The sequence below is a fragment of the Mya arenaria genome, chromosome 13 (genome assembly GCF_026914265.1).
Source record: "Mya arenaria isolate MELC-2E11 chromosome 13, ASM2691426v1".
Classification (NCBI taxonomy): domain Eukaryota; kingdom Metazoa; phylum Mollusca; class Bivalvia; order Myida; family Myidae; genus Mya; species Mya arenaria.
The window spans coordinates 5,141,775-5,154,078 of record NC_069134.1 but is presented as its reverse complement, the minus strand read 5'-3'; the positions used below and the strand labels follow the sequence as shown (position 1 = coordinate 5,154,078).

At 41.6% G+C, this 12,304-nt stretch overlaps 2 protein-coding genes across 2 annotated transcripts in view; both read left to right on the top strand.

Annotated features, from left to right (window-relative positions):
- The window catches only part of LOC128214793 (heparan sulfate glucosamine 3-O-sulfotransferase 1-like), a 71,139-nt gene that overhangs the window by 51,874 nt on the left and 6,961 nt on the right, over positions 1-12,304 (top strand). The gene's annotated exons all lie outside the window — the stretch shown is intronic.
- Positions 1,972-5,321, top strand: LOC128213817 (uncharacterized). The gene is made up of 4 exons (XM_052919873.1): positions 1,972-1,975; positions 2,383-2,913; positions 3,008-3,715; positions 3,934-5,321. The coding sequence occupies exons 1-4, from the start codon at positions 1,972-1,974 to the stop codon at positions 5,319-5,321; spliced, it is 2,631 nt and encodes an 876-aa protein (XP_052775833.1).

Here is a 12,304-nt window from a genome sequence, read left to right as displayed (position 1 = left end):
AAACTACCTGACAAGTATAAGAGGTCTTAGATTTGCCGGAGATTAATTAGTATAGAATTCAGGCTGTTGACATGTTTAAACACAAATGATTTCTTTTTAGTCTCGTTTCCTAATCTCCAAGGAAATCTTTTCTCATATTTTCTCTGTTTCATCCAGACAAATATTTCTATTCAACTCCTACTTTGTCTGATGACGTGTTACGAAATTCATACAGTTAAATGCCGATTTTTAGAACTTGGTTACACCATATTATCCTAGAGACTGCAATCAAAGTGCAATATTCCATAATGTAGTTTGAGTTTGTGTCTAGGTTTTGACAATGCGTATCATAGTTTTATTGGATTCACAGGATAGAGTAAATGGATATGAAATTGCTTTGTCAATCATGGGAGAGTCAATGTGGTGTGTATACGGCACCAAAAACTAGCCGCCTGTGTAATGGTTTCGTGCCAGCACATGTCACTGGCATGCCCGCTGGATTATTATATTATGAACATTTATTCTTGTCTAAAATTATTTTATGAACTACTGTATATATGCATATATTTGAAAACAGATTTACTCTTGACTCTAATCTAAAACTAATTTTGGGGCATTTTCTAAGCACTGAAATGTTGTGTATTACTTTATTATTGTTGATAAGTCTCCGAATGGTTTGCCCTCCATATGTCTGTCTGTCCAGGACCATCCTAAATAACTGTACCCTGTGATTTCTCAAGAAGTATGCAAGCTATAAAACTTTGTGTATTGTTTAATGGCTATATGGAGATTATACAAGCCATTTTATTTATTTTGATGGACAAAAAATATGGTGTTTTTGGCAATGATATGAGTAGAAGACTATATACATTGCTGGCTATATTCAGTGATTTGTTTGGCCATGTACTCCACCTTCTACCTAGAGGCTCTCGAGTAAATTGCTTTCTTTTTCTTGTTAAATAAACTAAGGTTTTAGCCTTTTGCATGAAACGTGTATTATAATGTTTCATGAATTAAAAAATATATGCTGTTGTGCCCCTTTGTTGAGTGGAAATCATCCTAAGCTATGGTAGGGTCAACAATGAACAGTCATTTCAGTTGTTATGCCTCCACGTCCGTCCGTCCATTATTCGGTTCTGTGCATAAATATGATGCGACCTAGAGTATTGAAACCTTATGGGGAATGTTTTTGAAGTGATGAAGTTGTGCATCTGGGGGTTCATTTGTAGTTGCACACAGTATGGGGAGAGTTATGGCCCATCAATTACCAAATATTGGCATTTTCAAGTTATTTTGTTTGCAAATATGAGTGTTCTTTTAAATTTCTTTGGATAGTCTAAGTCTTTCAATTTGGTTGGAATGAATAACAACTGGTTTAAAATTTCCTTTGTCCCGTATGGCAAGTGGGGGCATTTGTGTCCTATGTTCACAGTTTATATTTTGATTACAATAGCAATCTCATTTGAGGAAATGTAAATTATGTCTTTATGTAATATGTACTGTTTTGAAAATTTATGTGAATTTGCATATGACTGTACCAAAATGGAAGATAAAAAATGATGAAATAATCTAGTTTTTGCTTGTTGGTCCTACAGAAGTTTATGCATTTGTTTTAAGGTTGTAAATGCAATAAAGTCACAGATTGTAATTATGATTTTGAAGCTAGATTATGGCAGAAAAAAAAATTCCTTAATTACGTTTCTAAATTACCCGGTATCTTGAATTGCCAAATCTTCATGCCAAAACTAATTGCTGCAAATTGTTTTGCAAAAAAGGCAGCAGGAATTTGTATTGCAGTGATTTACAAAATGCTCAAAGAAACTATACTCTTGCAATCTTGCAAAGTTTACAAGCGAAGACTATGATAAGACTGTTATTGTCAACTTGGAAACCTTAAGGTAAAGCAAATGTTGAATATGTAAAAATCAATTTATGTACTGCATGAACAGTTGTTATTCTATATTTGTCCGGAACACTTTCTCTCTCAGAAACATGAGTATCCAATCATTTCATCAATACATAAAATTAATTTTCTTCATGATAAATAATTTGGCATTTACAATATGTCACAGCATAATTTAATAGGAAATGTAGCAGCTGATGCATGGTATATGTCACAGGAATTAATGCATGAGCTGCAAGCAATTTGAAATGTACATAACTGTCCTAGGTATGAGCGATTGTTACAAAAACTGTTCAACATAAAATATACCCACTACCTTTTACAGAGATACTTCATTTGGAGTATGTCAATGATACTAGTGTTGTTGGCACATTTTATTGTACTTTGGTTTAAATTTTCAGAAATATGTTTGTAACAAATCAAGGGGTGGGGTTGGGATGAAATTGTTAATACATCCAGGGGGATCATGAAGATGCATTGATGTAAAAACCTCCTCACAGATTCCCGGGCTCTACACTCATGTAACAAACTCTCACAAAGTTCGAGGCTCAGCACTCCTGTAACAACCTCCTCACTGATTCCTGGGCTCAGCACTCCAGTAACAACCTCCTCACAGATTCCCGGGCTCGGCACTCCTGTAACAACCTCCTCACAGATTCCTGTGCCAGGCAATCATGTAACAACCTCCTCACAGATTCCCGGGCTCATCACTCATGTAACAACCTCCTCACAGATTCCCGGGCTCGGCACTCATGTAACAACCTCCTCCCAGATTCCCGGGCACGGCAATTATGTAACAACCTCCTCACAGATTCCCGGGCAGGGCACTCATGAAACAACCTCCTCACAAATTCCCATGCTTGGCACACCTGTTACAACCTCCTCACAGATTCTCAGGCTAGGCACTCCTGTAACAACCTCCTCACAGATTCCATGGCTAGGCACTCCTGTAACAACCTCGTCACAGATTCCCAGGCTAGGCACTCCTGTTACAACCTCCTCACAGAGTCCCAGTGAGGCTAGGCACTCCTGTAACAACCTCCTCACAGATTCCTGTCTAGGCACTCCTGTAACAACCTCCTCACAGATTCCTGTCTAGGCACTCCTGTAACAACCTCCTCACAGATTCCCAGGATAGGCACTCCTGTAACAACCTCCTCACAGATTCCCAGGCCAGCACTCCTGTAACAACCTCCTCACAGATTCCCAGACTAGGCACTCCTGTAACAACCTCCTCACAGATTCCCAGGCTAGGCACTCCTGTAACAACCTCCTCACAGATTCCCAGGCTAGGCACTCCTGTAGCAACCTCCTCACAAATTCCCAGGCACGGCACTCCTGTAACAACCTCCTCACAGATTCCCAGGCTAGGCACTCCTGTATTAACCTCCTCACAGATTCCCAGGCTAGGCACTACTGTAACAACCACCTCACAGATTCCCAGGCTTGGCACTCCTGTAACAACCTCCTCACAGATTCCTGGGCTCGGCACTCCTGTAACAACCTCCTCACAGATTCCCAAGCTAGGCACTCCTGTAACAACCTCCTCACTGATTCCCAGGCACTGCACTCCTGTTACAACCTCCTCACAGATTCCCAGGCTAGGCACTCCTGTAACAACCTCCTCACAGATTCCCAGGCACAGCACTCCTGTAACAACCTCCTCACAGATTCCCGGGCTTGGCACTCCTGTAACAACCTCCTCACAGATTCCCAGGCTAGGCACTCCTGTAACAACCTCCTCACAGATTCCCAGGCTAGGCACTCCTGTAACAACCTCCTCACAGATTCCCGGGCTAGGCACTCCTGTTACAACCTCTTCACAGATCCCAGGCAAGGCACTACTGTAACAACCTCCTCACAGATTCCCAGGCTTGGCACTCCTGTAACAACCTCCTCACAGATTCCCAGGCTAGGCACTCCTGTACCTCCTCACAGATTCCCGGGCAAGGCACTCCTGTAACAACCTCCTCACAGATTCCCGGGCTTGGCACTCCTGTAACAACCTCCTCACAGATTCCCAGGCTAGGCACTCCTGTACCTCCTCACAGATTCCCGGGCTTGGCACTCCTGTAACAACCTCCTAACAGATTCCCGGGCTCGGCACTCCTGTAACAACCTCCTCACAGATTCCCAGGCTAGGCATTCCTGTAACAACCTCCTCACAGATTCCTGGGCTCGGCACTCCTGTAACAACCTCCTCACTGATTCCAAGGCACGGCACTCCTGTAACAACCTCCTCACAGATTCCCAGTCTAGGCACTCCAGTAACAACCTCCTCACAAATTCCCAGGCTTGGCACTCCTGTAACAATCTCCTCACAGATTCCCAGGCTAGGCACTCCTGTTACAACCTCCTCACAGATTCCCAGGCTAGGCACTCCTGTAACAACCTCCTCACAAATTCCCGGGCTTGGCACTCCTGTAACAACCTCCTCACACATTTCCAGGCTAGGCACTCATGTAACAACCTCCTCACAAATTCCCAGGCTAGGCACTCCTGTAACAACCTCCTGACAGATTCCCAGGCTAGGCATTACTGTAACAACCTCCTCACTGATTCCCAGGCTCGGCACTCATGTAACAACCTCCTCACTGATTCCCAGGCATGGCACTCCTGTAACAACCTCCTCACAGATTCCCAGGCTCGGCACTCATGTAACAACCTCCTCACTGATTCCCAGGCACTGCACTCCTGTTACAACCTCCTCACAGATTCCCAGGCTAGGCACTCCTGTAACAACCTCCTCACAGATTCCCAGGCACAGCACTCCTGTAACAACCTCCTCACAGATTCCCAGGCTCGGCACTCATGTAACAACCTCCTCACTGATTCCCAGGCATGGCACTCCTGTAACAACCTCCTCACAGATTCCCAGGCTCGGCACTCATGTAACAACCTCCTGACAGATTCCCAGGCTAGGCACTACTGTAACAACCTCCTCACAGATTCCCAGGCTCGGCACTCATGTAACAACCTCCTCACTGATTCCCAGGCATGGCACTCCTGTAACAACCTCCTCACAGATTCCCAGGCTCGGCACTCATGTAACAACCTCCTCACTGATTCCCAGGCATGGCACTCCTGTAACAACCTCCTCACAGATTCCCAGGCTCGGCACTCCTGTAACAACCTCCTCACAGATTCCCAGGCTCAGCACTCCTGTAACAACCTCCTCACAGATTCCCAGGCTAGGCACTCCAGTAACAACCTCCTCACAGATTCCCAGGCACGGCACTCCTGTAACAACCTCCTGACAGATTCCCAGGCTAGGCACTACTGTAACAACCTCCTCACTGATTCCCAGGCATGGCACTGCTGTAACAACCTCCTCACAGATTCCCGGGCTCGGCACTCATGTAACAACCTCCTCCCAGATTCCCGGGCACGGCAATCATGTAACAACCTCCTCACAGATTCCCGGGCAGGGCACTCATGAAACAACCTCCTCACAAATTCCATGCTTGGCACACCTGTTACAACCTCCTCACAGATTCTCAGGCTAGGCACTCCTGTAACAACCTCCTCACAGATTCCATGGCTAGGCACTCCTGTAACAACCTCGTCACAGATTCCCAGGCTAGACACTACTGTAACAACCATCTCACAGATTCCCAGGCTTTGCACTCCTGTAACAACCTCCTCACAAATTCCCAGGCTTGGCACTCCTGTAACAACCTACTCACAGATTCCCAGGCTTGGCACCCCTGTAACAACCTCACAGATTTCCAGGCTCGGGACTCCTGTAACAACCTCCTCACAGATTCCCAGGCATGGCACTCCTGTAACAACCTCCTCACATATTCCCGGGCTCGGCACTCCTGTTTCAACCTCCTCACAGATTCCCAGGCACGGCACCCCTGTAACAACCTTCTCACATATTCCCAGGCTCGGCACTCCTGTAACAACCTCCTCACAGATTCCCAGGCTAGGCACTCCTGTAACAACCTCCTCACAGATCCCAGGCAAGGCACTCCTGTAACAACCTCCTCACAGATTCCCAGGCCAGCACTCCTGTAACAACCTCCTCACAGATTCCCAGGCTAGGCACTCCTGTACCTCCTCACAGATTCCTGGGCACGGCACTCCTGTAACAACCTCCTCACAGATTCCCAGGCTCGGCACTCCTGTAACAACCTCCTCACAGATTCCCAGGCCAGCACTCCTGTAACAACCTCCTCACAGATTCCTGGGCTCGGCACCCCTGTAACAACCTTCTCACATATTCCCAGGCTTGGCACTCCTGTAACAACCTCCTCACTGATTCCCAGGCTTGGCACTCCTGTAACAACCTCCTCACAGTGTCTCGGGCACGGCACTCATTGAACAACCTCCTGTTACAACCTCCTCACAGATTCCCGGCCTCATGGATTCTCCTATATTATTATACAACCTGTACTAGTCTTTTCATAATTATGTCACAAGCTTGAAAGGGATGCATTTGAGAAAGAAATAAATTAGGCTTAAAAGTGTTACATAAAAGTAGAAACAATGATATTATATCAGTTTCCAATTAAAAGAGAATTTTAAAGAGAGTATTCCAACAATGATTATACATTAAGCAACAGTCTGTGTTTTCATCATATTATTTTTTAAATTTATTTTTATTCTGTATAACTTTTAGCACAAAAAGCTAATTAAATCTGTCACTTATAGACAGTTGACATTTTCGCTACATGTGAAGTTAGTATAGAACACTTAAGTGTTTTATAGAAAAAATATATTTGATGATTGTATTTCATAATCACATGATTCAATATAATGTAGAAATAATCATTACAAAATGATTTCTATATAAATATAAAATAATTTTCCTATTTGCATCAAAACCTTATGTTTTCTCGGTCTTGAACACTGTTAAAATTGTTTCTTTTTTACTCCTATGTACGAAGTCGTCCAAATATAACCCCTGGTATCTTTTAAAAGGCCTACTCTTCAGAAGATTAAATGCTTTGAGTTATTTTATAGTCAATAGATGAAGCAGATAGCATGATGGTGGTGCATGGAACAGTTATGTTCCATGTTTGTGGGTTTACAGAGGCTGCGTAGACTTATTGACTTCAAGCCCCCAAGTTGACAGTAATTACATTCTTAAATATATCTGTACCCTCTCAGATACTTGAGGTCTGCTATGCAGATATATTGCCAGGGAGGCCCTAAAATGGTCATCAATGTTACCCATTCATGGTGAAGAATTAGGAATCACACATTGGTTCCATGAATTATGGCCACATTTCTGAGACATGGTCTCCAGAGTCCACTAGGAAATTACAGGATTTGGAAACATAATGGCTCCCTGTGAGATTTACAGTGGTCAAGCCAGCACCACTGACCAAGATTATTAGGATGTTTGGAATAGATGGTTTCAGAAAAGTACTTTGTACCTTGGCTTCTTAATTAGGTATCATTATTAGTTAGTTGTATATGAAAGCATAACATAAAATGAATGCCAAAAGACTTTGTATGGCAATGAAAATGCCATCTATCCACCTTTGTGGGAAGGAAAAATTCCCGATACAATGTATGTAAGTGTTGGTAATATATAAGTCATTAATTTAAAAAAATGTACAAATTCCTTAAAAATAATGCAATGATAAATGTATAAACAGTTGCCATTTTCAGTTTGTTTGTCAGACATATTTAGCAGAAAAATACAACAAGTCAATATTTGTTCCAAAATTCATGCAGAACTTTTTCTTTCATTTTTATATTGCTTCAACTAGTTGAGCCATGTGTTTAAATGTATGGTACATATAGCTCCCAGGTCATCTATGACTCCCAAATCTGCATCCAGAAAAATACATAAGCGAGGGCTGTTCAAAAATTGATAGTAAACTTTAATTAGTGCTTTAAATGTTTTAATGTGTTTAGTTTGTTTTTTGACAGGATAAACACTGAATTGTACCTTGTTTTCACTAACATGAGCAAAATGCAAAAACTGCACTCAGATATTCTATGAGGAAGACAATAAGAGAATCAATGTACCATAATGCTAGTGATGCCCACGCTGTATGTGATTGAGACTTTACAAACATAATCTGTTATAAGTCCCATGATACCTCAGCCTTGTAGTAATACATGGATGACCATTTCTCCGCCATATTTTGTCCCATGATACCTTAACCTTGTGGTAATACATTGATGACCATTTCTCCACCATATTTTGTCCCATGATACCTCAGCCTTGTGGTAATACATGGATGACCATTTCTCCACCATAGTTTGTCCCATGATACCTTAACCTTGTGGTAATACATTGATGACCATTTCTCCACCATATTTTGTCCCATGATACCTTAACCTTGTGGTAATACATTGATGACCATTTCTCCACCATAGTTTGTCCCATGATACCTTAACCTTGTGGTAATACATTGATGACCATTTCTCCACCATAGTTTGTCCCATGATACCTTAACCTTGTGGTAATACATTGATGACCATTTCTCCACCATAGTTTGTCCCATGATACCTTAACCTTGTGGTAATACATTGATGACCATTTCTCCACCATATTTTGTCCCATGATACCTCAGCCTTGTAGTAATACATGGATGACCATTTCTCCACCATATTTTGTCCCATGATACCTTAACCTTGTGGTAATACATTGATGACCATTTCTCCACCATAGTTTGTCCCATGATACCTTAACCTTGTGGTAATACATTGATGACCATTTCTCCACCATATTTTGTCCCATGATACCTCAGCCTTGTAGTAATACATGGATGACCATTTCTCCGCCATATTTTGTCCCATGATACCTTAACCTTGTGGTAATACATTGATGACCATTTCTCCACCATATTTTGTCCCATGATACCTCAGCCTTGTGGTAATACATGGATGACCATTTCTCTGGCATATTTTGTCCCATGATACCTCAGCCTTGTGGTAATACATGGATGACCATTTCTCTGCCATATTTTGTCCCATGATACCTCAGCCTTGTGGTACATATAATACATGGATGACCATTTCTCTGCCATGTTTTGTCTCATCATACCTAAGCCTTGTGGTAATACATGGATGACCTTACACGAATGACCATTTCTCTGCCATATTTTGTGCCATGATACCTTAGACTTGTGGTAATACATGGATGACCATTTCTCTGCCATATTTTGTCCCATGATACCTTAGCCTTGTGGTAATACATGGATGACCATTTCACTGCCATGTTTTGTCCCATGATACCTTAGCTTGATGGTAATACATGGGTGACCATTTCACTGCCATGTTTTGTCCCATGATACTCCAGCCTTGAGGATCATACATGAATGACCATTTCTCTGCCATATTTTGTCCCGTTATACCTCAGCCTTGTGGTAATACATGGTTGACCATTTCTCTGCAATGTTTTGTCCCATGATACCTCAGCCTTGTGGTAATACATGGATGACAATTTCTCTGCCATATTTTGTCCCATTATACCTCAGCCTTGTGGTAATACATGGATGACCATTTCTCTGCCATATTTGTCCCATGATACCTTAGCCTTGTGGTAATACATGGATGATCATTTCTCTGCCATATTTTGTCCAACAATACCTCAGCCTTCTGGTAATACATGGATGACCATTTCTCTGCCATATTTTGTCCCATGATACCTCAGCCTTGTGGTAAAACATGGATGACCATTTCTCTGCCATATTTTGTCCCATGATACCTCAGCCTTGTGGTAATACATGGATGACCATTTCTCTGGCATATTTTGTCCCATGATATCTCAGCCTTGTGGTACATATAATACATGGATGACCATTTCTCTGCCATGTTTTGTCTCATCATACCTCAGCCTTGTGGTAATACATGGATGACCTTACACGAATGACCATTTCTCTGCCATATTTTGTGCCATGATACCTTAGCCTTGTGATAATACATGGATGACCATTTCTCTGCCATATTTTTCCCACGATACCTTAGCCTTGTGGTAATACATGGATGACCATTTCACTGCCATGTTTTGTCCCATGATACCTTAGCCTGATGGTAATACATGGATGACCATTTCACTGCCATGTTTTGTCCCATGATACCTCAGCCTGATGATAATACATGGATGACAATTTCTCTGCCATATTTTGTCCCCTGATACCTCAGCCTTGTGGTAATACATGGATGACCATTTCTCTGCCATATTTGTCCCATGATACCTTAGCCTTGTGGTAATACATGGATGATCATTTCTCTGCCATATTTTGTCCAACAATACCTTAGCCTTGTGGTAATACATGGATGACCATTTCTCTGCGATATTTTGTCCCATGATACCTCAGCCTTGTGGTAATACATGGATGACCATTTCTCTGCCATATTTTGTCCCCTGATACCTCAGCCTTGTGGCAATACATGGATGACCATTTCTCTGCCATATTTGTCCCATGATACCTTAGCCTTGTGGTAATACATGGATGATCATTTCTCTGCCATATTTTGTCCAACAATACCTTAGCCTTGTGGTAATACATGGATGACCATTTCTCTGCGATATTTTGTCCCATGATACCTCAGCCTTGTGGTAATACATGGATGACCATTTCTCTGCCATATTTTGTCCAACAATACCTTAGCCTTGTGGTAATACATGGATGACCATTTATCTGGCATATTTTGTCCCATGATACCTCAGCCTTGTGGTAATACATGGATGACCATTTCTCTGCCATATTTTGTCCCATGATACCTCAGCCTTGTGGTAATACATGGATGACTATTTCTCTGCCATATTTTGTCTAACAATACCTTAGCCTTGTGGTAATACATGGATTACCATTTCTCTACCATATTTTGTCCTATGATACCTTAGCCTTGTGGTAATACATGGATGACAATTTCTCTGCCATATTTTGTCCCATGATACCTCAGCCTTGTGGTAATACATGGATGACCATTTATCTGCCATAGTTGTCCCATGATATCTTAGCCTTGTGGTTATACATGGTTGACCATTTCTTTGCCATAGTTGTCCCATAATACCTTAGCCTTGTTGTAATACATTGATGACCATTTCTCTGCCATATTTTGTCCCATAATACCTTAGCCTTGTGGTAATACATGGTTGACCATTTCTCTGCCATAGTTGTCCCATGATACCTTAGCCTTGTGGTAATACATGGTTGACCATTTCACCACCATATGTTGTCCCATGATACCTTAGCATTGTTGTAATACATTGATGACCATTTCTCTGCCATATTTTATCCCATGATACCTTAGCCTTGCGGTAATACATTGATGACCATTTCTCTGCCATATTTTGTCCCATGATACCTTAGTCTTGTGGTAATACATGGATGACCATTTCTTTACCATATTTTGTCCCATGATACCTTAGTCTTGTAGTAATACATGGATGACCATTTCTTTACCATATTTTGTCCCATGATACCTAAGCCTTGTGGTAATAAATGGATGACCATTTCTCTGCCATAGTTGTCCCATGATACCTAAGCCTTGTGGTAATACATGGATGACCATTTCTCTGCCATAGTTGTCCCATGATACCTTAGCCTTGTGGTAATACATTGATGACCATTTCTCTGCCATAGTTGTCCCATGATACCTTAGCCTTGTGGTAATACATTGATGACCATTTCTCTGCCATATTTTGTCCCATGATACCTTAGCCTTTTGGTAATACATGGATGACCATTTCTCTGCAATATTTTGTCCCATGATACCATTACCTTGTAATAATACATGGATGACCATTTCATTGCCATACGTGGCTTGAATTTTAGCTCGCATACTCGCTAAATGCAAGTCAGTTTTGCTGATAGCGACCTTATAAAAAATCTGCTCGCTAAAATTCGCCAGTCCAATATTTCAAAACAAAAAACTAGAGGACGAATGGTATTGAGTATGCAGCGAATATCATATCGCTTAGACGCTTTACAACGCATAACAGATCAGCATTTAATGCTTTTGTGACACAGATCGCATGTGGTGATTTGATGACACAAATTCCAACACAGTGATCATCCTTGACAAGCGGAGATGTACATGTACAGCAAGGGGAGAAACCACTGTTTGTGTGCGATTCGATACCATTTGGGTTGCTTTCTGAATGTTACACTGACATTGTTGGACAGAAGTTTTATTCAGACTAAATAAATAATGTGAAATGAAAAAATGTCTATTCTATTGTTTAAAATAATTTTGTAATGTTTGAAATTGGTTAATAAACCCTTTAACTAGAACTCACTTGTATTGACTTTGTTACTTTATTATTCTGCATACAATGCTTACTTAACCAAATTTAATACTTTAGAAAAAGCAAGTAACTGTTTGAAAATGCGAGGTGAAAATTCACCTACTTGCAAAAAATTGCAAGTAGGAAAAAGGTTTTAATTCGAGCCCTGCCATATTTTGTCCAATGATTTGGTTTATGTTCATTCCAGGTATTCATGTCAC

Excerpts from the sequence above, each read along its gene's own strand:
- LOC128213817 (XM_052919873.1), top strand. Across the intron at positions 2,914-3,007 it reads CAGTGAGGCTAGGCACTCCT|ATTCCCAGGATAGGCACTCC; the intron begins GTAACAACCTCC and ends ACCTCCTCACAG. Across the intron at positions 3,716-3,933 it reads AACCTCTTCACAGATCCCAG|ATTCCCGGGCTTGGCACTCC; the intron begins GCAAGGCACTAC and ends ACCTCCTCACAG.